The sequence below is a fragment of the Galeopterus variegatus genome, unplaced genomic scaffold, assembly GCF_000696425.1.
Source record: "Galeopterus variegatus unplaced genomic scaffold, G_variegatus-3.0.2 Scaffold60, whole genome shotgun sequence".
Taxonomy (NCBI): domain Eukaryota; kingdom Metazoa; phylum Chordata; class Mammalia; order Dermoptera; family Cynocephalidae; genus Galeopterus; species Galeopterus variegatus.
This window is the reverse complement of record NW_007726171.1, coordinates 958230-984819: the sequence shown is the minus strand read 5'-3', so window position 1 is coordinate 984819 and position 26590 is coordinate 958230. Positions and strand designations below refer to the sequence as shown.

Sequence of the window (26590 nt, the reverse complement as noted above, 5' to 3'; positions counted from 1 at the left end):
GTTATAAAATATCATGTATGTGTACATACATACACACACAGACTAAGAGAGAAAGACAGAATGATAAAGCAAATGGTATAAAACGTGAACATTGGTGACTATGGGTAAGTGGTATTCTATGTATATGGGTATTCTTTATGCTATTATTCTTGTAACTTTTCTCCAAGTTTGAAATTAATTCCAAATAAAAAGGTAAAAATTGTTTTGAAAATCTGATAACTGCATTTGCTTGAGTAACCAGCATGAATTATATCATCAGTGAGTTATCCATCCTTATCCCTGAAGCTGGCTGTGGTAGGTACTAAAAAGAGATGACAGAAATAAAGTGAATAAGACAGAGATGAGAATTAATATCAAGAGATTATGGGGATGGAGAAAAGAGATATTTACATTTTTACTAGTAATAATACTTTATATTTAAATAAAACCTTATAAATTATAAAATTAAAAAGATGATTTCTCTATGCTTATATTAGTACAAACACTTTTTTCCCAGCAATTATGAATTGACTCTGAAAGAAAAAATTAATATATTGGCTATTATACATTATGGCTGGTTAAAATTACAGCTACATTTACTGAATGTCTGCCATGTGCCAGTGTGCAAAGTGGACTTGAGAAATTAAATTTTTAACCGTTACATTCCATTTACTTCTAAAAATTTCTAAAGCGGGACTCTGAATTTAGAAGGTTTTTTTACTGTAACCAAGTATTCTCACCTTCGCATGTTTACAGAAATAACACTTAGATTATCTGCTGACGCTAAGGGTATGGAAGACACTAAAAAAGGAGCTTCCACTGCTGAAGGTGAAGCTGGATAAACACCACCTACACCCATCAGCTAGACAAGCAACAGAAGATAAGACAGGTGGTCATCTCCTCACCCTTTGATTAAATAAATTACATTATTCTATTTGCAACTTATAATTATACACATCCTGTTATTAAGAGTAAACAGATGACAGTGATATTTTCAGGAGAAACTTAGTAACCAGCATTTAGCAGAGGCTGGACAGAGTAAGGGCTTAATAAACATTAGTTCTCATTGTTGTTATCATGCAGGATACATACTTCTCATGCATAATTATGTCAGTTTCACACAGGCCATTTGACATATGCCATTTTGCCTTTTCGTACATTTAACTGCTTCATGTCTCTGGGGCTGTCTCTACATTATTTCAAATAACATGTAATTAGAAATCGAAGCTTCTATAACTCAACCTACTTGAGCTTTAATATATTTTAAACTCTCCTTCCTTAGCTATTTTTTTTTGAAAAAACATTTGTAATTACCAAAACCTTTTTCCCAATTCTATGCTTAATACTTGCGTTTGATCACTGACAATTTTGTGATCCACAGCATGCTTATCACTACTAAGGAGCAGTTTTGAGTTAATTCAACCCCTAAGAGCTTGGTAAGGGAAGGTAAAAAAGAACAGCAGAATTAATGAAAATCTTTATAGGGCTGGCCTCAAGGGTTATAATCACTTGTAACAGTAGGTACTGAGACAAAAAAAAAAGAAAAGAGGGCTGGCCTGTGGCTCACTCGGGAGAGTGTGGTGCTGATAACACCAAGGCCACGGGTTCGGATCCCATATAGGGATGGCCGGTTTGCTCACTGGGTGAGCGTGGTGCTGACAACACCAAGTCAAGGGTTAAGATCCCCTTACCGGTCATCTTTTAAAAAAAAAAAAAGAAAGAAAGAAAAGAAAAGAAACCACACATCTCTAACCCCTATCTCCTACCTAGAGTAAACTGGACTCAGTAGGGGTTAGTCTACAAACGAAAAAAAACTACACCTATATTACCTAAAAGGGGGGGAAATGACTCCATTTGAGTTTAACGACAAGGTGATTAATACAGTAGGACCAGATAGGATGAGGAGACAAAGACAAATTGCCAGTCCTCACCATGTATACAGTACGCTCTTGATAAATGGCAGTGAACAGAATGAATTTTGATGGGAGTGAAGGATAAAAAGACTGAGCAGAAGGGGTTAGAGACAGTCACATGGAGAAGGGAGAAGTAAGCATCTTCCCCTTGCTCATTCTACCACCTGAAAAACCTGCCAACCCCAACAATCCCTTCTAACCTTCTGGCATTATCTACATTTATTATGGAACTCAGGTCATAATATGGCCAGGGGGGTACCACCTGTCTCATAGAAAGACTTACACACACAACACCAGCAATTGTGAAAAAGAGCCTCAAATTAATGTCCAGGGCTGGCCAGTTAGCTCACTTGGTTAGAGCATGGTGCTGATAATACCAAAGTCACGGGTTCAGATCCCTGTACCAGCCGGCTACCACCTCCAAAAAAACAAATCAATGTCTAAAACAGGCTTCAAGACCTACTATACATGAGCCCTGTGCTGAGTGGGCTTGAAGAAATAAAAGACATAATCTGCCTGCAAGAGTTTACAAACCCAGGCTGGCTGATTGGCTCAGTTGGTTAGAGCACAGTTTTATAACACCAAGGTCAAAGGGTTGGGATCCCCAAACTGGACAGCCACCCAAAAACAAAAAACAAGAAGAGTTTACAAGCCCAAGCTATTGTCTGAGAAACTAAAATCTAAATCCCTCATTAGTGAATGCAGAGTCTGCAAAGGCTTCACTCTTTGAGGCTAGGAACTTACTTAGGTCAAGTTAGTTTAAAAAAAACAAAACAAAACAAAAAAAACGCTGATGAAACAAAAAGAAAACACAATAATACTGAATATTTTGTTATATCTATGCATCTCCCTCCCCCAGTGATGTGGGGAAACAGTCAAGCAAGCCAATAATTTCAGGAACTTATTCTCAAGGCTGCTATACTAAGAAGGGAGTTCAAACTAGGAATCCAAAATTTAATTTCAGTTTCTTGCATATAAAGAAACATATCACATATCATTTGATAATATATATGTGATATAAAGTGATACTCGGTATATCTTTCTTACCTGCTGGTCCCCCAAAATTATTATCTTTGTCCTTGAGAAAGTTTATAGTTTGGTACTTTTAGATTACAAGAATATTCCTTCTTTCTAACTAAATTTTAATATTCTACAGGAAAAGGATAAGTTATAAAGAGAGGCAGTCAATAGGGACAAGCATTCTAAATAAGAAGCTACAAAAAACTTGTTAAAGCAGCTTTTTTCAGTGATAGTGAATAGCTATGTCTTTATAAATTGCTCTCTTTTCACGGCGTTTCATTGGTCGACATCTCTGCACAGATGACAAGGCAATAAAAGAAAACTGCTTCCAAGAAAGTCTTTCCACAGACTGCTTTTACCCTACTTCAAAGCCTCTCTTGTCACTTGTCTGATCTTCCTGAATCCACACTTGCCTCCTACAATCCTTCCTTCACAGCAGCCACAGGGATATTTTTAAATAGACCAGCTCACGTCACTCCCCCTAGTCACATCCTTCTACGGTTTTGCATTGCTTTTAAAATATAATCCAAACTCCTCTCCGTGGTCCACATGACACTGAAGATCTTAAGAATCCCTGAGTGGTTAGTCCCCATTCCTTCCCAGTCTCAAAGCTCCTGCACGTGCTCCCTCATGCTCTTTAAACACTCCATGACCTCCCCCATCTCAGCACTTTCACATGTGTTGTTTCCTACAAGCTGGAACACCAAGTGCACAGTGTCTGGCACACAGTAATCTCACCATGAACAGTTCTTCAATGAATGGATGTTTCATTAGATGAAATGATGGGATCAATGGGATGATAAAGATTTGGATCTGTTGTCCATTATCTTTAAAACAGGTATTATATGTGTGTATGTATGTATGTATTCACAGATAGATATACACATCATATATGTAAGTATAAACACAGTGTGTACGTGTGTATATCAGTAGGCAAATAAACAAACTTTCTGAAGTACCCTTGTACATACATACATTCTAAACAGTATATTCTATACTTATAAATTTCAGATTTCAGTTTTGGTACTAGCTTTATCAAACACATTTGATGCTGGCATAAAAGTGTGTCTCCTTCTCTAAATTCAATGATCCCTACAAACATGGATAGTATCTTTCATAGTTCAATATTGTCAAGAACTAAAGCGCATGTATGTTTGCTAATAGCAAACAACCCTCCATAGTATTGAACTGGGCTGCATTTTAGAGCATTTGGATCTATTTCAGGGGTCTCAAACCGTTGGTTGCAATCCACAACCACCACAGAACCTGCCGAACATCAGTATTTGCCTTACTTTTCCTTAAAAATGTTGGCGTTTGATGGCAAGTGTTTGTGTTTCCCAAAGGAAAGGGGAATAAGCTCAGTGTCCCTGCTGTTCTGTAGCTGCCTAACACAAGTACACCAAGGCCTGCTAGTTAAAATTACAAACATGAGTTGGCTCTGCTTTTCCAGGATCATGCGTGAAGCATAACACTGACCATGCACAAGAAGGGTAAGTAATCTTAGCAGCGGGCCCTGAACGTGAGCAATTCTGGCCAAAGACTTGGCCTTACATTGGGACATAATAATAATAAATAAAAACATCTCAGTTTCAACTAGAAAGACACAGAACTGTTATTTTTCAGCAAGGCAAGTTTATTTATTCCCACAGGAGGTAAACAAACATGGCCACTAGGGAGAGCTTAGGACAAAATGTACTTGACCTGCAATAGATAAACCTAAAGTCTCCAGTCTGAGAACAAGCTCAGTTTTCTGCCCCTCTCAGCTCAAGTCATCGTACGTTATCTTTCAAAAGAAAAAAAGCTAATGTAAAGGATGTACCACATGCTGAAGCAAGACTTGAGAATATAGGCAGTTTTGTCAGCTGAACATGGGCAGAGTAGGGCAGACAAGCAATCACTAAATCTAAATTCAGTACTATCGCCACTAAATTACCTAGGGGGGAGTCATTGAATTGCTCAATGCCTTAGTACCCCTGCCTATGATATTGAGAGGTATCAGTACACTGAATATACCAACATTTTCATTACTGAATGCATACAGAATTCCAAACCCTAAAGACACTAATTAAAGGAAATTATTTTGATAATTAAGCAAAACAAAATTATTATTAATTTATAATAATTAATTTTAAACATATTAATAATCATAATTTTTAATAATTATTAATTTATGGTAAATAATAATTTTGTTTTATAATAATTCTTGTTATTCAGGTGTCAGCTCATATGATCACCTCCGAATTATTTTGATAATTAAGCAAAACAAAATTATTATTAATTTATAATAATTAATTTTAAACATATTAATAATCATAATTTTAATAATTATTAATTTATGGTAAATAATAATAATTTTGTTTTATAATAATTCTTGTTATTCAGGTGTCAGCTCATATGATCACCTCCTCGGAAAGAACTTCCTTAAACTCCCTATCAAAACTAACTGCATTCTCCCCATCCTCACATTTCCGTGAGGTTTTTCTCCCCTCCCAGCATTTATTACTACCTGAAATTGTCTTATTTATTCATGTGTTTGCCTATTCTCTCTTTCTCAGCCATGACAATAGCAATCTTTGCCTATCTCACTGCTTTATCCTGGCTGGCTCAATAAGTACTTGTTGAATGAATTAATACTAGGTTTAAATAACTTGAAAAGAAGAACAAAGCTGGAGAACTAACACTATCTGACTTCAAGACATATTATAAAGCTACAGTAATCAAGACCATGTGATCTATGGCTATACCACCCTGAACATTCCGGATCTGTCTAATCTCAGAAGTTAAGCAGGGTCAGGCCTGGTTAGTACTTGGATGGGAGACCATGTGGGCATACAAGGTGCTGTAGGCTTTAAAAAAAAAAAAAAGGCCACATGTTATTGGCAAAAGGATAGACAAATAGATTAATGGAACAAAATAGAGTCCAGAAGTAGACCACACATAAATGGACAAGTGATTTTCAAGAAAGGTGCAAATTCAATGGAGATAGATTGTCTTTTCAACAAATGGTGCTAGAACCAACAGGATATTCTTATGCAAGAAAGAGAACATGTACCCACACCTCAAACCATTCACAAAAATTAATTCAAAGTGGATCATAAACCTGAAACTATAAAACTTATATATGACAAAAGAGAAAACATTTGAGACCTTGGGTTAAGCAAAGATGTCTCAGAAATGATACTAAGAGCAAGATCCATTAAAAAAAATTGATTAACTGGACCTGATCAAAATTAAAAACCTCTGCTCTTCAAAACACACCGTTAAGAAAATGAAAAGACAGGCCACGGACTAGGAGAAAATATTTGCAATTCTGCTAAAGAACTTGTATTCAGATTATACGAAGAACTCTCAAAGATCAATAAGAAAACAACTTTAAAAATAGGCAAAAGATTTGAACAGAGTTGTCATCAACGAAGACAAACAGACAGCAAATAAGCACATGAAAAGATCAACATTATTAGTCATTTTACGATGAGATACCTTGACACATCCACTAAAAAGGCTAAAATGAATGACTGATGGTACCAAGTGTTGGAGAGGACATAGAGGAACTCTCATCTATGGTAGGAATGTAAATGGTATAGAACTACTTTGGAAAACAGTTTGGCAATTTCTGAAAAAGTTAAATATACACCTCCTACACTATCCAGCCATCCCATTTGTAGGTATTAACCGAAGACAAATGAAAGCATGTCCATACAAATACGTGTACATGAGTGTTCAGAGCATTTTTATTTGTGATAGCCAAACTCTGGAAACAAGCAAATACCCATCAACAGGTGGACAGATAAGCAAACTGCAATATACCCATACAATGAAATACTACTAACCAATAAAAATTAATGAACTATTTGGCACAAGCTCAGCATAATTACGCTGAGCAGAAGAAGTCGAACCAGGGCTGGCCAGTTAGTTCACTTGGTTAGAGCATGGTGCTGTTAACACCAAGATCAAGGATTCAGATCCCCTTACCAGCCAGCTACCCTCCCCCCACACAAAAAAAAAAAAGACGCCAGACCAAAAGAGTACATACCAGATATAATTCCATTTATATAAAAATCCTAGGAAATTCAAGCTAACATATAGTAACAGAAAGCACAACAGTGGTTGCCTGAGAACAAAGGAGGGATTCTAAAAGGCACGAAGAAGCATCAAGAGAGGTGATACATATGTTCATTATCTTGAGGGGTCAAGATATATGAAATGTATATATATATGTCAAAACTTATCCAATTGTATACTTTAATATACGCAATTTATTAAATGTCATTTATAATTCAATAAAGCTGCCTAAAAAATAAAATGGACTTACAATTTAAAAAATAATAAACAATTCCCAGTTATGTGTGTTATGTTTATAATTTGACTTTTTAAGTAGAACACATTTCTTTTTTGTAACAGGTGAGTAAGAAATACCAGGACCAAAGGGGAGAAGGAATCACTCCATATCAAACTGTCATCTTTACCACTTGCTCCTTTGGCTATGCTCACACTTCCCTGCTTCTAAACTAACAAGCTGGACAATGTAGGGTCTATTACTACCAACACCCTTTCCCCACTCCCAGCCCCCAGTCTTTTTGTCCCCTACAGCAGCAGACCCTTACTTGTCTGGAAGAGCAGACACAAGGAACAAAAGGTTCAATGACTATTTGACAGATTAAAGAATAGACAACTGTTTTATTTAAAAGCTCCCTAAAGAATTAGAACATTTGAGGCTGCATACTTTTCTGCTCAAATACAGTTATATATTACCCAGTTCTGTAAGCAGAAGACCAATAGACCTGTCCAAGTCACTCACTTCCTAAGTTTTCAGTTTTCTTTTTTCTCCCTTTTTTTGTTGCAGGACCATGCATGAACAACTTGCGGGGGTGTTTTGAAGAGACATTCCTGGTATTTTGAAAAGTATCTCATCCAAATAGACCCAACAGCTTGAAAGTGTTTTTTCAAATGTCTAAGACAGTGACCATAACTGGACAATCAGGGAAAAGAATAAACAATGGGTCTTATGTAGGATTATTATCTGAAAACAATAGGTCACACTACTGTTTGATAACAAAATTAAGCCTTACAAATGATTAGCAATAGTTATCAAATAATAGCAGCAACATGGTGATTATCAGTGGGGATTCTGGCTCCACCACTTATTAGGTGAGTGACATTAGGCAACTTGCTTAACTTCTGAAACTCAGTTTATTCACTTTTAGAACGGAGATAATAGTAGCGACCTGATAGAGTTGTTAAGATTAAATGTGTTTGGCTTAAAGCAAGAGCTAAATCAATGTTAGCTATTAGTAGTAGTATTATCCTGAACTTTCAGAGGACCTCATTAACTTCCTAATCATTCTTCTTACCCTTGGTTTCAAATCCTGTCATTTACTAACATTTTACTTCTGAGCCTCAGTTTCTACATCTGTAAAACGGGTACCATTAAAATTATCCGACTTTTAAGGCTATAGTGAAGGATTAAATGACTGGATACAGCTCCCTTCCCTCCCACCTCCCAAAGCGAAGATCGCAGAGGAAGGAAATACTTCTAGTGGCTGCAGATACAGTCAGTTTTTCCATTTGTGGCACGTGAGAGACGGGGGGGAAAGGAGATGCAAAGGTGCATATAATAGGGTCGGGGGTCCTGAGCGAAGTCCCCAAATGTGCGCGAGTGGCAGTGACCCAGCGCGGCTCGGCCGTAGGGGACCTGGCCCCGCGCTTTTCCCTTCCCGTGTCCCGAGGAGCCTCCCCAAGTGAGCGGGGTTATTTCAGAATCACCATGAGGCAATTCTCATGAGGCAATGGGTCAGGAATGCGGCGCCGAGCCGGGCCGCTGGCGTCCGCGGTTCCCCCGGCGGTTCTACCTGCCCCCGTCCTGACCGGCATCCCCGGGACTGCGGTAGCCGGAACTCGGGGAGGCAGGAAATGAATGGGGACCCAAGGGGTGGGGGCGCGATGGGGCCGGGCCCCTGTCCCCGAGAAGACAAGGGGGATGGGAAGGAACCTGCCCCCCCATCCAGGGCGAGAGTCCGAAGCCCAGCCGAGGCGCCCCCTCCCGGGCGGGGCTGACCCAACACGGCGGGAGCCGGCACTAGGCTCGGGCCGGGCCCCTTGGGGATCCTCACCTCCGCGATGTCATGTTCCTCCCGACCTCCGGCTCCGCGACGGACCCGCTCCTTGCTCAGGCTCCGCTGGGCCCGGTCACATCGGGCTGGCCCGAGGGAGGCCTGCTCGGGACCGGACGGGGGGCAGTGCCAGCCGGCCGCGCGCAGACCCCCCTCCAGGACTAGGGATCCCGGAGACTGTGCAGCCGCCCCCCAACCCGGCTCGCTCCTCCTCCTCCCCCGCCCTTCGCCGCCGGCGCCACCGTGACGTCACCCCACGCGACGATCGCGGCCACTTCCTGCTTCCCCTCTGCCGGGGACTGAACAGAGGCTGGTAATGGCAGTTCGGTGGTTCAATAGAGCCACCGCTGCGCAGTTCCCCAAGCAACCTCGGGGAACTTCCTCCTTTAAACCTTGTCTGCAGTGTGTGAGCTGCGCGCTCATTTGTACGCCCCCACGGACCGATTGCATCTGTTCTCGCGGTGTCAATGCCATCCCCGCGCATACTGCCAAATCGAGTCATTCATTTCGCTCCACAAATCGCCGCTCCACTGTGTAACCTTGGGAAAGTTAATTTCTCTGAGCCTCAGTTTCCTTCATTCCTTCATTTCTGTAAAATAAAGATGGTAATTGTATTTTCTTAATAGGGTTATTGTGGAGATTAAACATGTAAAATGCTTAGAACTGGGCCTTGTCTATATAGTGCTTTATAATTGTAAGTTGTTATTATAATGCAACATCTGTTGAGTGTTTTCTTCCTGCTAGGCACTGTTTTATACTATGGGGATATAACAGTGAACAAAAACTACAGAAATCCCTGTGTTCTCTTAGGAGAAGCTAGAGTGGGGGGGTGTAAATATAGGGCTGGCTGGTCAGCTCACTTGTTTAGAGCACGGTAACTCCAGGGTCAAGGGTTCAGATCCCCATACCGGCCAGCAGCCAAAACAACAAAATCAGTAAATAAATATATTTTTATTTACTTACTTATATATTTATTTTTTTTCTATAAAAATGAATTTTAAATTTATATGTATATAACTTTTATATATGAGCTACATGAGGTAAAAAGGGGCTATGGAGAAAAGACAACAAGGGAAGATGTGACTATTAACATTTTAAATAGGGTACTTTAGTGAAGGCTTCACTAAGAAGATGACTTACTGACCTCCCCCCACATGAACTCTAGTTTTTGCTTCTCAGACTAGAAGCCACTTCCTCTGGGACAGGAAGCCTTGCCTGATTCTTCCAGTTCAAGTTAGATGGTTGCCAAAACACCTACCCTAGCTTAGAACTTAATACATTCCATCATAAATCTTTTTATATTATTTATTTTTTTGGCAGTTGGCCGGCACAGGGATCAAACCATGGATCTTGGTATTATCAGCACCATGCTCTAACCAGCTAAGCAAACAGCCAGCCCCTTCACCATAAATCTAAGAGGCAGATCATGTGGGGTTATGTTCTTGACCTTCCTGCCTGGATGTCCATAGGCAAGTCACTTGACTCCTCTGCATCTCAGTTTCCTTCTCTGTTAAATGGGGATCAAAATACTACCTACCCGCTAGGTAGGTTTGTGAAGTACCTAGAACAGTGCCTGGAAAAGTAAGCAAGTAAGCACTGGATAAATACTGGTTATCATTTGTCTTTTTTCCAAAGTAAACTATAAGCTCTTTGAGTGCAGGGACCATTACCTTCCTAGCCTGTCCTACATTCTGTACACTCTAGAATGATCTTTCTAGAATACAGATCTAATCATGTCACTCCCTGTTCTACGAAGGAGGTTCAAAGCCTTCATCATTAAATTGAAAACCTTACATTAAGCACATCAGGCCCTTATAGATATGGTATGCCAGCAACCTCACATATATGTAATCTGGCAGTTTCCAAAGGCCTCTTGCTGTTTCTTGCATCCTGGCCTTCCAAAATTTAGTTCCTTCTACCTGGAATATTCAAACCTTTCTCCACCTGGAAAACTAAGTATCATGCAAAGTTTAGCTCCAACTCAAGCAGCTCCTCCAGGAAACATTGTCTGCATACACCCTTTGACCACTTGCTGAGAATAAAACAGAGGCTGCCTTCCTGTGCTCTTGGGGCAGCCTGTTCATGCCTCTATCAGCACCTAACACATTTCAACATCATTGTTGGCTGACTCTTCTGTCTCTTCCCCTAGATTATGAGCTCCTTTTAAAACAAAGTCATTGTCTTCTTCCTCCTGATATGTCCAGAGCTTAGCACAATACCTGGCAAATAACAAACAAGATTAAGACATATTCATTTAGACATACTTTATTTGAATTTCTTTCCTACCTACAAAAGTAATACAAGTTTCTTGCAACAAGTCAAATAAAAACAGTAAATTTCTCTATTCCTCAGTATATACATCTTCCCTACCCCAATCCCACTAGTGTTAATGATTTGGTGTGTATCCTTCCACTTTTTTCTCTGTACCCGTACAAACACACATGCACATCCCACACCCACACTCACTCACATACATCATACATATAAGAATTTTTTTCTATTTTATTTTTTTAATGGGTTCATAATATGTGTATGTATTTATTGGTTCATAGTATGTATAGGTTATATACACACATATACACATACATGTGTGTATATATTTGTGTTTTGATTTCATTATTTCCAGGGTTTTGTGAGTTTTGGGGGGATTTTTTTTTTACACCAAAAATAGTGCTTCCATGAACTTCCTAATGAGAAAATTATTGAGTGAGTGAGTGAATCACTATGTTGACCTTAATATTATCAATATTGTCAGTACCCTCCCCATTTTATAAATAAGAATGCAGATGTGCAGTGGCTTATCATATAGCAAGTAGCTCCCAGACTACAAGTGCCCTTTCTGCAGTTCAACTACCTACTGGTTTTGTGTTCTTTTGTAGCACAAATATGTATAATTCAATTTAAGTATATGTGTGACCATGGGTAAGTCATTTATTGCATTTACTGTAATCGAACCTCGGTTCTTTTATCTTAAATTCTTACTTCACAGTAAAGTTACATTGAGGTTTAAAATGATTTAGCATCTGTCCAGTTAGTTCAGTCGGTTAGAGTGCGGTGTTATAACACTAAGGTCAAGAGTTAGGGTTCATATCCCAGTACTGGCCAGTCAGCCTCCGCCCCCCCCCCCAAAAATGATTTAGTGTCTGCAAAAATGTCTGCCTTGTGATTAAAGTACTGCACAAATTTAACAACATTTTATATATGGTAAAATCAAGTGCTTAATAATAATGTTTACTTTATAACCAACATTGCTGATATTTTACCTAACTAATGAATTGTAAGTTGTGCAATACCACAGCAAAACACAAGAGGGGGTTCACTTGTGTTTTTATTTCAATGGCAGGTCATTTAACAAATATTTCTGGGCATTTACTGGGGGAAAATCTCTGAGATTGTCAGAATGTTTTAGGGGCTAAAGTAAGCAACTCCGCATTTCATTCACTGCGATACAACTTCTGCAGCAGCAGTTTCTAAGAGGTGCTTTGTCCAGGAAGCTGCTGACATTCCTATTCTCAAAAAAGAGCAGTGTCCAAGCTTTTCCTTGAGATATACATAATGAACAGTGAATAATCCTAAACTGGCATAAAATGCGGTCTATTAGGATCACACTCATCCTTAATCTATATGGAGGGAAGACTGGTTTAGAACCAAGTTTCAGCAGGAGTGGCAATTGCATTCATTGGGGTCTAAAAGGTTCCATTCGAACCTCTGAGACCTTCAGGGGCATCTTATCACTGTATTTGTAACCTCAGACAACCAGAACTAAAAAAAGGGTGAATGACTCCTAGAGACAAAGCTATGAAGCTGGTGATTTGGATCTGAAGAAATCAAGGGGAAAAGTTCTAGCCACCAGCCAAAGACAAATGGAAGAGAATGGAAAATTCAAGCCAGATGGTATCACAAATGTGTACATTTCACCTTAAGGGTTCTGACCTGGTAAATAACTATCAGATATACTGTGTTGTTTACTTTGTGAAAGATAATAACTATTGTTTAGTTCTTGGCAGCTGGCTGATACAGAGAGCAACAACCCTGGACCTTGATGCTTTCGGCACCACACTCTAACCGACTGAGCTAACTGGCCAGCCCTTATTCTAATTTTTAATTCCAATATGAGCCAAGAACTCTCTTATTCATCTTCATTAATTATCTCTTTAATCTTTACAGCCTAATGGTTAAGAGTGTAATCTTTGGAATCAGATCTACGAGGTGAGCAAGTTACTTAACTTCTTTGAGCCTCAGTTGCCTCATAATAGTATCCTTTGTAGGTTGTTGGTAGGATTAAATGAGATAAAGCAGGGCACATCGTACAGTTCTTGGCACATAGCATGCAAGTTGCTCTTATTATCTCTGGTGCATAAACTTTAGTGGAATACTTGGGGCTTAGTAGGACCTCATCAACAACTACCATGTTGATGATGATGATACTGATGGTGGTGTTGGTGGCGGTGATAACAAAAGCTAACATTTATATAGAACTTACCACACATCGAATACCAGTATGGTTCTTAGTGCTTTTGTGCATATTAATTTATTTAATCTTCCCAACAACGATAACAATAGTACTTCCTTATGAGGGAAGTACTATTGTTATCCCCATGTTAGAAATGAAGAAATTGAGTACAAAGTGTCCGGTAAATTCTTCTAGAAGGAATGAGTGACCATGCTCCTATATGCCTCCATGTATGTGCATTTATTGTTCCAACTGCCACTTTCATCTGCCTAATTTCTTATTTATTCTTCCAAACCCAACACAAAAGTGAACTCTTCCATAAAACTTTCCTAAATTTCCCTGGAGAAATAATTTATAATTATTAATTTTTTGTGTGCTTTTTCCTTGATTGTGTATTCTTTGAGAGCGGGAATATATTTCATGCATTTTATTATTTATTTATTTATTATTTATTTTATTTATAAGAAAATAGCAGAGCTGAGAGAGCTATTTTATGTATTTTAAATCCTAGCTTCTTTGACTCTCCCCCATAGAGCATAGTCTACAGTCTGATTAGGGGATGTAGGCATTAATCCAACTGTTGAGAAAATGTCTGTGGCAGATTCTCAACTAGCCTTTCATTGGAAAGATTTCACTTTACTTGGAGAATATGTCCTTCATCCATTATCCATTCTTTTTTTTTTTTTTTTTTTTTTTTTTCGTGTCCGGCAACGGACCGCAACCCTCAGTGTTGCCCCCGCACCTCGCTCAGCCAGTGAGCGGGAACCGGTCTGTATGTGGGATCCGAACCCTCCCCGGGAGTGCCACCGCGCTCCCAAGCGGCGCACTGTAGCAGTGCGCCACAGGGCCAGCCCCACCATTATCCATTCTTATAGTGAAAATGGTAGTGTGAAAATGGTTAGTAAGCAAAACCAAAAATGCAATCTTAGACCGGTTCCCAGAGATACTTTCAGAATTTCACTATTTTGTGCATCTATTGACACCTGAAGCAGTTACTGTCTCCTGCTTAAGGTTTCCACCACAGATGCAAGAAAATAGTATCCTCGAGCTTTCTATCTAATTGTGGCAGCCAAGACTGAATGGAAGAATACGGGGGAGGTGGTGGGGACCGAAAGAGAATTTTTGCAACTCAGAGATAACCTTGTTAACAGTGAAGAGTCAGTTTTACTCCAACGAAAAATCTAAAATTTAAGTTCACACGAGAAGTGTTGGAAAATTATTTGCCCTATACCCTCACCTGGTTGATTCCACCTTTAAAATCTTAAAAGGTTAAAATTAATTAAAGGCAAGCCAGTGATTCTTTAAAAAAAATTACCTTCCACCTCTTACTACAAAAAATAGTTCCCTATATAGGACTAGTACTACATTTCCCATGATGCCCCAGATCCGGAAGGAAGTGAGACTCAACACCTCCCATGATTGCTTATAGACCGGAAGCCGGGACTTTTAGTTCTCTTTCCCATCTTGCAAGGTGAGAATGGCGGTCTTGTATGCAAGACTCGATTTCAGGACCCCAATCCTTCGCCATCCGAACCTGGAGGGCATCAAATCGACACCTACGGGAGTCGGACATGCCCAGGCCCACTGAGAGGCCTCCCCAGACTCTTAATTTCTTTCGCTGGGGTTTGAGGCGGGGGTCGAAAAGGGTGAGGTGGAATGCCAGGGAGGCTCTGGCTGTTTGGCACCCTCTTGGGCAGTGGGAACGGACCCCTGCAGGGACCCGTAACTGGCTAGCGGGGCTAGGAGGACCAGGGCGAGGGCGCGCTCTCCGGAATCCTGGGCCCATGTTCTAAAAGATGCCGCTGAGCTTGTTTTAGCCACGTTGGGATTTGGGGCTGAAGCCGAAAGCTTCTTTGCAGTCTTTCCACGTCCGCGACCGGAAGTCGTCTGTTGGTCTTTGAGCATTTTTCAGTCTAGACTGAGTTTGGGCTCGTTTTTGTGTTATCACCTTCTAAACCGAATTTCTTTAATGAGACAGTGGTGTTGAAAGTTAAGAGCAAAGGTCATGAAAGCAAACTGTTTCAAGTTCTAGTCTCGCTGCTTGCTAGTTGTAGAGACTGTTAAAAACTCTGTCTTAAGTAAATATCTTAGGGGAGTAGGATATTTCCTCACCCTCAGAAAGTTTATAATGTGTCGGGGAGACAACCCCGAAATTAACCATAATGAGGGTTGGAGTAGGGGTGTGGAGTTTGGGAGGAAACCCTGTATTTCGAGGGGGGAAGACTTCTAGTCTGGGAAGCCCAGCCCATCTATGTACATTTTCAGTATTGCCTTGTTATGGGTGATTGTTGACATGTCTTCTTTTTTTTTAATTGATAGATGACGGGTGAAAAAGCTAAGGAGCCGGATACTAAGGAGAAGAAACCTGAAGCCAAGAAGGCTGATGGTGGTGGCAAGGTTAAAAAGGCTAACCTCAAGGCTAAAAAGCCCAAGAAGGGGAAGCCCCACTGCAGCCGAAACCCTGTCCTCGTTAGAGGAATTGGCAGATATTCCCGATCTGCTATGTATTCCAGAAAGGCCATGTACAAGAGGAAATACTCAGCGAATAAGTCCAGGGTAAGAGATGAGGGAAACCACTGGACGTTATATTTTAACCTCAAGGTTTTTGTCTGCCTCTGACTTTTTGATGTATATTTGCCCTTGTAGATTGAAAAGAAGAAGAAGGAGAAGGTTCCTGCTACTATCACAAAACCAGTTGGTGGTGACAAGAATGGTGGTACCCGGGTGGTTAAACTTCGCAAAATGGTAAGATTTGGAGGAGACTGTTTGGACTTTTAGTTTAAGCTCTCATTACTGTGAAGATTTTTTTGTGTGTATACTCAAGTTATACAAGTTTCTATATGCCAAAGATTTGCTAAGCACAGGTAAAGGGTTCTGGGTTTGCAACTTGGCTTCGACATTTACTGTTTAATCTTAAATAAATTGAGTTGCTTTTCTGTGCTTTGTCTTTTCACATATAAAATAGGAATAAAGGTTTACCTCAGAGGGTTGTTGTGGAGACTGAATAATATATAGAGCCTAGGACACACTGCTTGTCCTATAGAACATTTATTTATCCACTAGAGCAGTGCTGCTTGGCCCCCTTTACCACACGCAAGACCCAGTGTATTCTCAAGGGCTTGCTCTGTAATTTCCATTATGGAAACAGTCCCAGGTATTTTACACACTTCAAATCGAGAATTACTGCATCATAGGGAAAATGGCACTTTGATTTCCCTGTCTTGTGAGCTTCTCGTCTTGTGACTTGGTTTTCCTATTAGGTGTTAATGTTTGATGAGCAATACTGCAGTAATGATATGGTATAGTTAAGAAATAGGTTATTGTGAGTTATTGTCATTGTATCCTTAATAGTTCTTGTATGGTGTCTTATTTTTACGATAAATGTACTGGCAGTTTTAACATCTAGCTTTGTGCAATTTGTTTACCATTGTGGATAAAATGGGAGGATCGGATGAAGTGTTGAGGATATGAACACGCTTTATTTTAATTGGAAAACAAGCCATGCTTCCCTCTTCATAAAATGCAAAATGTGGTGTCTGGGACATGTGTTTTTCTGAAAGAGTTTACATTAGATAGAGGTCAGGGACTCCAGAAAAGCTTTCTCGAGAATGACTGCCACGACGATATAGAGGTGGCTTGCCTTGTAATCTCTGAAGTTTAGTTTTATCCCAGAATTCTACTTATGAGAAATGAAAATGCAATAGTGTGAATAAGGCATTTGAGTTTCAAATAAGTAAAAAGGTTGTAGTAGAAGTTTCACTGACATCAGAACTCAGTTCTCCTAATCTGAATGGCTTATTTCAATAAGTGGGACCCATGGACTCTCTCCAGCCTAGATATTATCCTACTGAAGATGTTCCTCGAAAGCTGTTGAGCCACGGCAAAAAACCTTTCAGTCAGCACGTGAGAAGACTGCGAGCTAGCATCACTCCAGGGACCATTCTGATCATCCTTACTGGGCGCCACAGAGGCAAGGTGAGCCAAGTACCTCAGGTTGTGCAGCTTCACTGCAGTTGCCTGGAGTGTTTTTACTCTGGATGTCGGATTCCTTTATTTACCTGTGTTCTGCAGGGTGGTGAGAATGGCCCATACTGTAAAATTGACAACCCAGTCACTCGCTAGCAGAGCATTCAATATAGAGATGGTCATACAGACTGCGCATAGTTTTTCCTACTGTTTTCACCTAGTGTAAACATCTTCCTGTTGTTACAAATAATAGATTTAATCCAGAATATATAATAATTGACTTAACCAGTTCGTGCTGTTCGTTATATTACTTGTTACAAATAACATATTTACTTGAAAATGTTTGTATTGTAGTTACTTCCCTAGTAGCTTGGTGTGGTTGCTTCCAGAACTGCCAAGCCATATACGTGTAGAATTTCCTTTTCTAAATATAGATGCCTGTGATTTGATTCAGAAGTCAGTTTTTAGTTTCCCAAAACTAATTATTTCCTGTTTAATTTACAGAGGGTGGTTTTCTTGAAGCAGCTGAGCAGTGGCTTGCTACTTGTGACTGGTAAGAAAAACTTCAGATTTTTATATTCTCTGAAACTTGGATTTTTAAATGCTTGCAGTATATACATTTGCTACCATCCACTTGGAAGTTTCTCAATGCCATGAGATTCTGCCCCCCATTTCATTGCCTTGTATACATCTTAGTTAAATGAAGCCAGGTATTTTGTGTAGCAACACAAGAAGTAACTGCCACCTAGAATAAGGAATGATTGGCTACTGGTACCAAGGAGTTCATCTTGCATAAAATGTGTAATTGGTCCGTCACTTGGTATCAAGATGGAGTTACTAAACAGGCAAAAAGTGAATTGTTTCACTCTGTGAGCAGTACTCAGCTACCTTCAGAGACCTCTGGTTTTAACCAACCTTGTTTTAGTGTACCTTTTTCCAAGTTGGGTGACTTTAAAAGATGTGTGGGGGAAGGAAAACCTTAGACAAACTGAAATCTTAATTCTTGGTGCTGCGTGCTGGCAATAGAAAGAACAGTTTGAAATTTCTCCAAATACAGACAATGCCTACTCAAGTCAGTTCTTAAATGATTATTTCCTCTTTCCCTCACTAAATTTTTTTCCTTAGGACCTCTGGTCCTCAATCGGGTTCCTCTACGTAGAACACACCAGAAATTTGTCATCGCCACCTCTACAAAAATTGATATCAGCAATGTAAAAATACCAAAACATCTCACTGATGCATACTTTAAGAAGAAGAAGCTGCGGAAGCCTAGACACCAGGAAGGTGAGATCTTCGACACAGAAAAAGAGGTAAGGTTCTATTTCTGTCATCTCCTGTGATAGCACTGGCCCCTTGTAGCTAGGAGTAAAAATAAACAGAAGAAAAATAAAAGGTAAATAATGTGAAATGTCTGGGAAATACTTAGTATTTTTCCTGATTCTTCTAAAGTCAGTAGTTCTTTTGGGGGCCTGGGAGCTCAACTCAGAGTCCTGAGGTTTTGGTGGAACGCTTCCAGGAACTACTGCTATCGTTGTATTGAGAATTTACTTTTATTTATCTTTGCTGCATATTAAAGTAGACAAAAGGATAAGAGCTACTTTTTTTTTCTTATTTTCACTATTTTAATTATGTAAGAAACTAGTTAGAGCATGGTGTTAAAACACCAAGGTCAAGGTTCAGAAACCCCCTACCAGTAACTGCCAAAAAAAATAAAAAAGGGACAGGTTGTACTTCACAGCCTGCCAAGGAAAGGACTATCAAAATTGCCTTTAATCGTTTTCTAAATATTCCTGGGACTTGAACACTTGTGAGACAGGATTCCTTAGTGAATTGCATAGTTCAGTATTTGTGCCTGTTTGTTTTTGTGTGCATGTGCCTATTTTTAAATGTTTAAATTTTCTTTTTATTTAGAAGTACGAGATTACAGAGCAGCGCAAGGCAGATCAGAAAGCTGTGGACTCGCAAATTTTACCAAAAATCAAAGCTGTTCCTCAGCTCCAAGGCTACCTGCGATCTCTGTTTGCCCTGACGAATGGAATTTATCCTCACAAATTGGTGTTCTAAATTTCTTACCAAGAACCAAATTAAATAACTGATATATTTCATTTGTGTCTCTGTCTTTGGAGGGGAGGGTGTGGTGAAAAAAACTTACCTGCCAAGAGGTGTGATTTGGCCCTGCCAACGTAACGGGATTTTTGCCTCTCCTCTAAAGAATGGGATGGGAGGGGAGTGGGGTCTGCAGTAGAGCCTGCTCCTCATCAGCTTTGAATCAGCATTTTTCACTTCAGGTTTATACTTAGTGTCTGGCTTCTCGGCTTTTTCACCCACACTCTACCGATATAAAACAGTAGCGTTTTCCCAATTGTCCCTGAATAAGCAATACTAAACTATGTAGATGAGAAGCAACTGTGGGTTCTTCAGACTGCAGACCTCCTCCCCTTTAGTTTCTTAACATGTGCTTAATTCTCAGCCCCTCCCCCACAGTCATTGCTACTTCTTGTGGAGCAATCCCATTTTCTCACAGGCTGATGTTCTTTTATAGGCAGCTCCTGCTCCCATTAACCATTTATTAAGTTTGTGTTCGTGTAGTTTCCCTTTTTCCAGGAAGTCATATAGTATGCAGTCTTTTAAGTCTGCATTAGCATAATAAACTTGTGAGATTTGTTCATATTCATGGTTAAGTATTATTTACTAGTATTCCACTGTATCAGTGTATCACTGTATCCAATTCACCATTTGAAAGACATTTGGACTGCTTACAATTATTGCTGATTATGGGTAAAGCCACTATAAACATCTGTGTACAGGTTTTTGTGTGGATGTATGTTTTATTTTGGGTGAATACCTGGGAGTAGGATTGCTGGGTTGTATGACAAGTGCACTTTTAGCTTTGTAAGAAATAGCCAAACTCCTGCATCTCACCAGCTGTGTATCATAGTTCCAGTGTTCCACATCCTTGTCAGCACTTGGTATTTTCAGTTTTAAAAAAAGTTCTAGCCATTCTAACATGTAGTGATAGGCTCTGATATATTTTGAAGTAAATCTGAACATGTCATTCTTCTGCCCAGGCACTTTAGTAAGTCCATATCACTCTTAGGTTCAGTTCCAAAACTGGCTGCAAAGCCCTCTCAAGCCCAGTCTTCCACTCGCTTTATGATCTCACCACATTGTTTTAGTTCCTCAAGCTGTTGTTTCCTACTTTGGAACCTTTACATGTGCTGTTTGTTCTATTGGGCTGCCCTTCCCACCTATCCAGTCATCTCCCCTCCATACCATGTGACTGGCCTCTGCTTTGTTGACCAGAATAAAATTGTGGTAACGACTTTCTATGTAGCTTACCCAGGAGCAAGAAAACATTGCTCAGGCCAGTGCAAGATCCAGTCCACTTGAAATGTGTATCATGATGTAGGAGATGTGGTTTATCAGTGCTTGTGAACTTTGAAAAGCTACTCTGTTAAAAATAAAGTTTCTGTTTTTCCTGCAGATTCACACCAGTTCTCAGGTTTAGGTACAAGGATGTTCATTGCATCACTAAAGCTTTCATCAGTAGGGGGTCAGTTAAAGTAGTTCCAAAGCCATACCTTGGAGTGTAATGTGTTGAAAAGAATTATGTAGCTGAATAAAAACTTTTTACTAAGAGACCTACATGACATGTCAGAGTGGAAAAAGCAAGTTGGGAACACAAGCAGATGCAATGTAAGATCCTGAACTGGATCCTAATTTGAACAAATCCGCTATAACGGATATGTTGGGGTAATCAGGGAAATTTAAATATGGACTGGCTCTTGAAAACTTGTTGAGAGGTAGCAAGCATTAACTGAATAAAATGCACAGTATCTCATTTTGATAAACAAAAACCTGTAAGTGATAAGTTGCTTTTGCAAATGGCCACAAGATACCTTCCTATCCCTGTATTTTAAGCCAATGATTTGCTAACTTAGTTTTAGGAGCCCTTTATGATCTTAAATTATTACATATATGAAAGAGGTTTTTCCCACATACACACACACACACAAAAAAAAAACCGGGTGGGGTGGGGTGGGGAAGAAGATATAACAACTATACTTCCATGAAGTTGTTACAACAAGCAAACGGAAAGGACATTCTTGGGGGGGAGGGGAGAGAGGGAGGAGGGAGGGAGGTGTCGGTGACGGGCCATAATAATCATATACAGTGTATATTGACAAAAAAAAAAAAAAGATATAACAACTATACTTCCATGAAGTTGTTACAACAAGCAAACGGAAAGGACATTCTTGGGGGGGAGGGGAGAGAGGGAGGAGGGAGGGAGGTGTCGGTGACGGGCCATAATAATCATATACAGTGTATATTGACAAAATTAAAAAATAAATAAATAAATAATTTTTAAAAAAAAAATAAAAAGAAAGAGGTTTTTGGTTATGTGAGTATGTCTTGATAAAATCAAGAAGTTATTAACATGACATTATGCTATTCCATGTTAATATGAATAACATTTTAATGAGAAATAACTTCCGGACAAAAAATAGTTTGAGAAGTGTGGCATTGTTTTACATTTTTGCAAATCTCTCTTAATGTCTGGCTTAATGGGAGACAGATTTTCATATTTCCATTCTCATGTCAGGTTCTGCATTTAATCTGTTGCAATATTACATGTTATATACTACACCTCTGGAAAACTTCATTCTACACTCAGGAGAGAAATGAGAATGTCTTAGTAGTATGACAAATTGTTTTGACTTCATGGATCCCCTTTAAAGGATCTCATTGTCATGGAAGGATCCCTGGATCATACCTTGAGAACACCTACGCTAGCCCCTTTGCATCATTCCAAAAGTGGAATCAAACATTCCACCTCTTCTGACTTGTTTTAACCAAAAGAATGTGGCATAAGTGATATGGAACATCCAGCCTAGTCCAGCTGCCATTCTTGCCCTCTTGGGGCACTGTTGCAGGCATGTGAAGAAGCCGGGGCTAGTCTCCCTGAGGATGGATGAGACCACATGGTGAGAGACGACCCGCCAAGAGCCAGCTCCAACCACCAGCTCTGTGAGTGAGGCCACCTCAGGCCAGTCAGCCGCAGTCAAACTGCCACATGCCAGTCAGCCGCAGTCAAACTGCCACATGACTGCAGCCACATGAATGACCCTAGGCAAGACCAGAAGAACTGCCCAGCAGAGGCCAAACCCTAAATGCTGACCCTCAGAATTATAAACATATAAAATTGTTATTTTAAGCCACTGTTTGATATAATAACTGATGTTATGTTTATACATATGCTTTGAAAAGTCTGGGAGACATAAAGTGTTAACAATAGTCATCTTGAAGGATAGGAATAGTGTCTATTTTCTTTTGCTTATCCATATGATCTAACTTTTAAAAGTGCGTATATACTGCTTTTATAACAAAAGATCATTTTTATTTATTTTGTCAAATGCATGTAGTATTTTTATTTTAAAAAAAAAAGCAAATTGCATTAGAGCACAGCCTTATAACTCCAAGGTCACAGCTTCAGGTCTCCGTACCAGCCAGCCATGCCCCTCCCCCCGCAGAAAAAACAATTGCAGAAAGTTATGTAAAATGTCACATTTGTTTTAAAATGTATGTAGTTTTACAGCTATATAAAAATGTGTGTGCAGGGCCAGCCCGTGGCTCACTCGGGAGAGTGCGGTGCTGGTAACACCAAGGCCACTGGTTCGGATCCTATATGGGGATGGCCGGTTGGCTCACTGGCTGAGCGTGGTGCTGACAACACCAAACCAAGGGTTGAGATCCCCTTACCAGTCATCCTTCAAAAAAAAAAAAAAATGTGTGTGCATAAATACAAAAGTTTAAAAAGAATACAACTTACCCAAATGAATTAAAAATATGCCCACACAAAAGCCTGCACATAAATGTTTACAAAAGTTTTATTCATAATTGCCAAAACTTGGAAGCAACCAAGATGTCCTTCAACAGGTGAATGGGTAAACTGTGGTACACCCATGCAACAGAATATTATTTAGTGATAAAAAGAAATGAGCTCTCAAGCCACAAACTACATAGAGAAACCTTAAATACATAGTACTAAGGAAAATAAGCCAATCTGAAAAAGCAACATACTTAGATTCCAACTATATAACATTCTAGATAAGGCAAAACTAGGAAGACTGAAAAAAGAACAGTGATTTACTAGGGCTTGGGAATGGGTGGCAGGGTGGAGAAGGAGGGATGAACAGGTGGAATGTGGGACTTTTAGGGCAGGGAATCTATTCTGTATAATACTAGAATAGTGGATAAATGTCATTGTACATTTTTTAAAACCTATAGAACGTACAACAGAGGGTGAACCCTAATGTAAATTATGGATATATTGATATATTAATATACAATGATATATATCATTATATCCATATATTTATACATATCAATAATGGCTCATCAACAGTAACAAATGTACCATGCTAATGCAAGATATTAATAATAAGGGAAGCTGGAAGATTAGGAAATAAGTATACAGGAACTCTACTTTTCATTCAATTTTTCTGTAAACCTGAAATTTTCTGTAAACCTCAATTTTCTGTAAACCTGCTGAAAAATTAAAGCCTATTGGGCTGGTTGGTTCACTCACTTGGGAGAGTGTGGTGCTGGTAAACACTAGTATGGGTTTGGACCCCCATATTGGCCAGCTGCCAAAAAAATTTAAAGCATATTAATTTTTAAAAGTGTACATATGAGGGGTCTTCAAGAAGTTCATGGAGGGCTTAGCTTATTTGGGAGAGCATGGTGCTGATAGCACCAAGGTCAAAGGTTCGGATCCCTTTACAAGCCAGCCATCAAATTTAAAAAAAAAAATTTCTTTAAAGATTTGTTTATCTTTTAATTCCACTTCTCCACAAACTTTTTGAAGTACCCTCGTATATACCTAGATATGCATTAATTTCTAAAAGGATACACTCAAAGAAAACTTTTATAGAGTTTACATATGGGAAATTATTTTTGGTTTGTTTGGCAGCTGGACGGTATGGGGATCTGAATCCTTGACCTTGGTATTATAATATCACCTGTAACCAACTGAGCCAACTGGTCAGCCCTTACACATGGGAAATTGTACTGGGAATTATAACTTTAACTTTTCCAGCTATGCCCTTCTGAACTGTTTGATTTTTTTTTAATGACAATATATTGCTTTAATACTTTTTTAACATATTTTTTAAACATTTTGTCTGATCTTGCAAAGCCGAGAACCAGACCCTGCAATGCAATCAGAAAAACGGAATGGCAGCTTCTTGGCAGACTAGTGCATTGAAAGACTATGTTCCCACCTTAATTTTCCTGAACCTCAACTCTCCAGTTTTTTGCTTTTGGGCTTTTTGGGTTTTTTTTTTTTTTTTTTTTTGATGGCTGGCCTGTACAGGGATCCAAACCCTTGACCTTGGTGTTATAACACCACCCTCTAACCTACTGAACCACCTGGTCACCCCTCAACTCTCCAGTTCTTTTCCTCCGGTTTCCTTACTGTGCAACTAAAGACTGCCCTGCATCTTTCTCCTACTTCACATATGGAATTTGGGATTAAATTCAATCGCAGGTTGTAATTATTATATTGTAGTGTAATTGCTTTGAGATTCTCACTGGAGAATTCAAAAGGGACAGAACTTTGCAGAGACAAGGACTTAGTCCTATCATATATCAGGTCTATTTAGTCCCCAAAGAATGGTGTTGCAAGCCAAAACTATGTTTATTTTTGGATACCAGTTATAGCAGATACTGTTGGTGTTCCACTCAGATTCTTTTTCCTGGCCTGGTGCACCCATTTCCCAGCTGCTGCTGTGAGTTGGTCACCAAGGGCTCACACCTGTCCCCTCCTCTGCTGATGGAGCCACCTTGCCCTGGAGATGCCTGGGAGTTGCCTGGGAAGTTTGGACTCTTCACCCTAGGGAAGCAGTTCATGGCCAGTGAGTGATGAGAGGCTACAGCAGTCAAGCCCCCTTATCTCTGGTGCGACATCTCTGGCATGTCATCATGCTCATGAGCTCTCTGTGGGATCAGCTCCTTATGGGGCCAGACTTAAGCCGAAGCTATATCCACTGCCCTGTCCTCCTCACAGGTATCTCCTGGGAGCACTCCCCCAATAAGTCAGTTGCCTAAGAATCCCCATCTCAGGCTGTGCTTATAGGCCTTAGACAACAGCCACGTTTTGTTTTGCTGACTGGCTGGTATAGGAGATAGAACCCTGGACCTTGGTATTATCAGCACCATGCTCTAACCAGCTGAGCTAACCAGCCAGCCCACCAGTCATGTTTTCTGCCTTGTATATGTCAGGTGACATTTTGGGTTATGGTGTCTTTTTTTTTTTTTTTTTTTTCCTTTTTGTCTTTTTTTTGTGTCCGGCAACGGATCACACCCCTCAGTGTCGCGCCCGTACCGGACGGGGACCGGCAACGGGATCGCAACCCTCGGTGTTGCTCCTGCACCTCGCTCAGCCAGTGAGCGGGAACCGGTCTGTATGTGGGATCCGAACCCTCGGCAGGAGCGCCACCGAGCTCCCAAGCAGCACACTGTAGCAGTGCACCACCGGGCCGGCCTATGGTGTCTTTTTTATTTTGTTTTCTGTTGTTGTCTTTTTGGTAGCTGGCCAGTGTAGGGATCCAAACCCTTGAACTTGGTTTTATCAGCACCACACTCTACCAAGTGAGCTAAATGGCCAGCTGTCTTAAAGGTTCAAATAGTATTGGCTGGGCCGGCCCGTAGCTCACTCGGGAGAGTGTGGTGCTGATAACACCAAGGCCCCGGGTTCGGATCCCATATAGGGATGGCCGGTTAGCTCATCGGGTGAGCGTGGTGCTGACAACACCAAGTCAAGGGTTAAGATCCCCTTACCGGTCATCTTTTAAAAAAAAAACAAAAACAAATAGTATTGGCCAATATTTATTAAGCACTCTAGGCACAGTTCTAAGCACTTTACATGTGTAAATTCACTCAATTTTCACAACAGTCTATTTTATTTTATTTTTTATATATTTTTTTTATTTTGTCAATATACACTGTATATGATTATTATGGCCCGTCACCGACACCTCCCTCCCTCCTCCCTCTCTCCCCTCCCCCCCAAGAATGTCCTTTCCGTTTGCTTGTTGTAACAACTTCATGGAAGTATAGTTGTTATATCTTCTTCCCCACCCCACCCC

The 26590-nt window shown here is 40.0% G+C and overlaps 2 protein-coding genes across 3 annotated transcripts in view; one reads left to right on the top strand and one right to left on the bottom strand.

The window, feature by feature from the left end:
• Positions 1-9214, bottom strand: part of PTPN11 (protein tyrosine phosphatase, non-receptor type 11) — an 89281-nt gene extending 80067 nt beyond the window's left edge. The window contains exon 1 of the mRNA XM_008576242.1: positions 9023-9214. Coding sequence (XP_008574464.1) covers positions 9023-9036 — 14 coding nt within the window. The 5' untranslated portion in view covers positions 9037-9214. The remainder of the gene's footprint in view (positions 1-9022) is intronic.
• Positions 9215-14868: 5654 nt separating this feature from the next.
• On the top strand, positions 14869-19546 carry RPL6 (ribosomal protein L6). 2 transcript variants are annotated; one of them, XM_008576230.1, is made up of 7 exons: positions 14869-14946; positions 15795-16031; positions 16122-16220; positions 17307-17450; positions 17946-17994; positions 18567-18751; positions 19353-19546. In XM_008576230.1, exons 2-7 carry the CDS (start codon positions 15795-15797, stop codon positions 19503-19505), a joined length of 867 nt encoding a protein of 288 aa, XP_008574452.1. In that variant the 5' UTR covers positions 14869-14946; the 3' UTR covers positions 19506-19546. The 2 variants fall into 2 exon arrangements, with proteins under 2 accessions (XP_008574452.1, XP_008574446.1); XM_008576224.1 differs by having other exon boundaries at positions 14898-15121.
• Positions 19547-26590: the final 7044 nt, after the last annotated feature.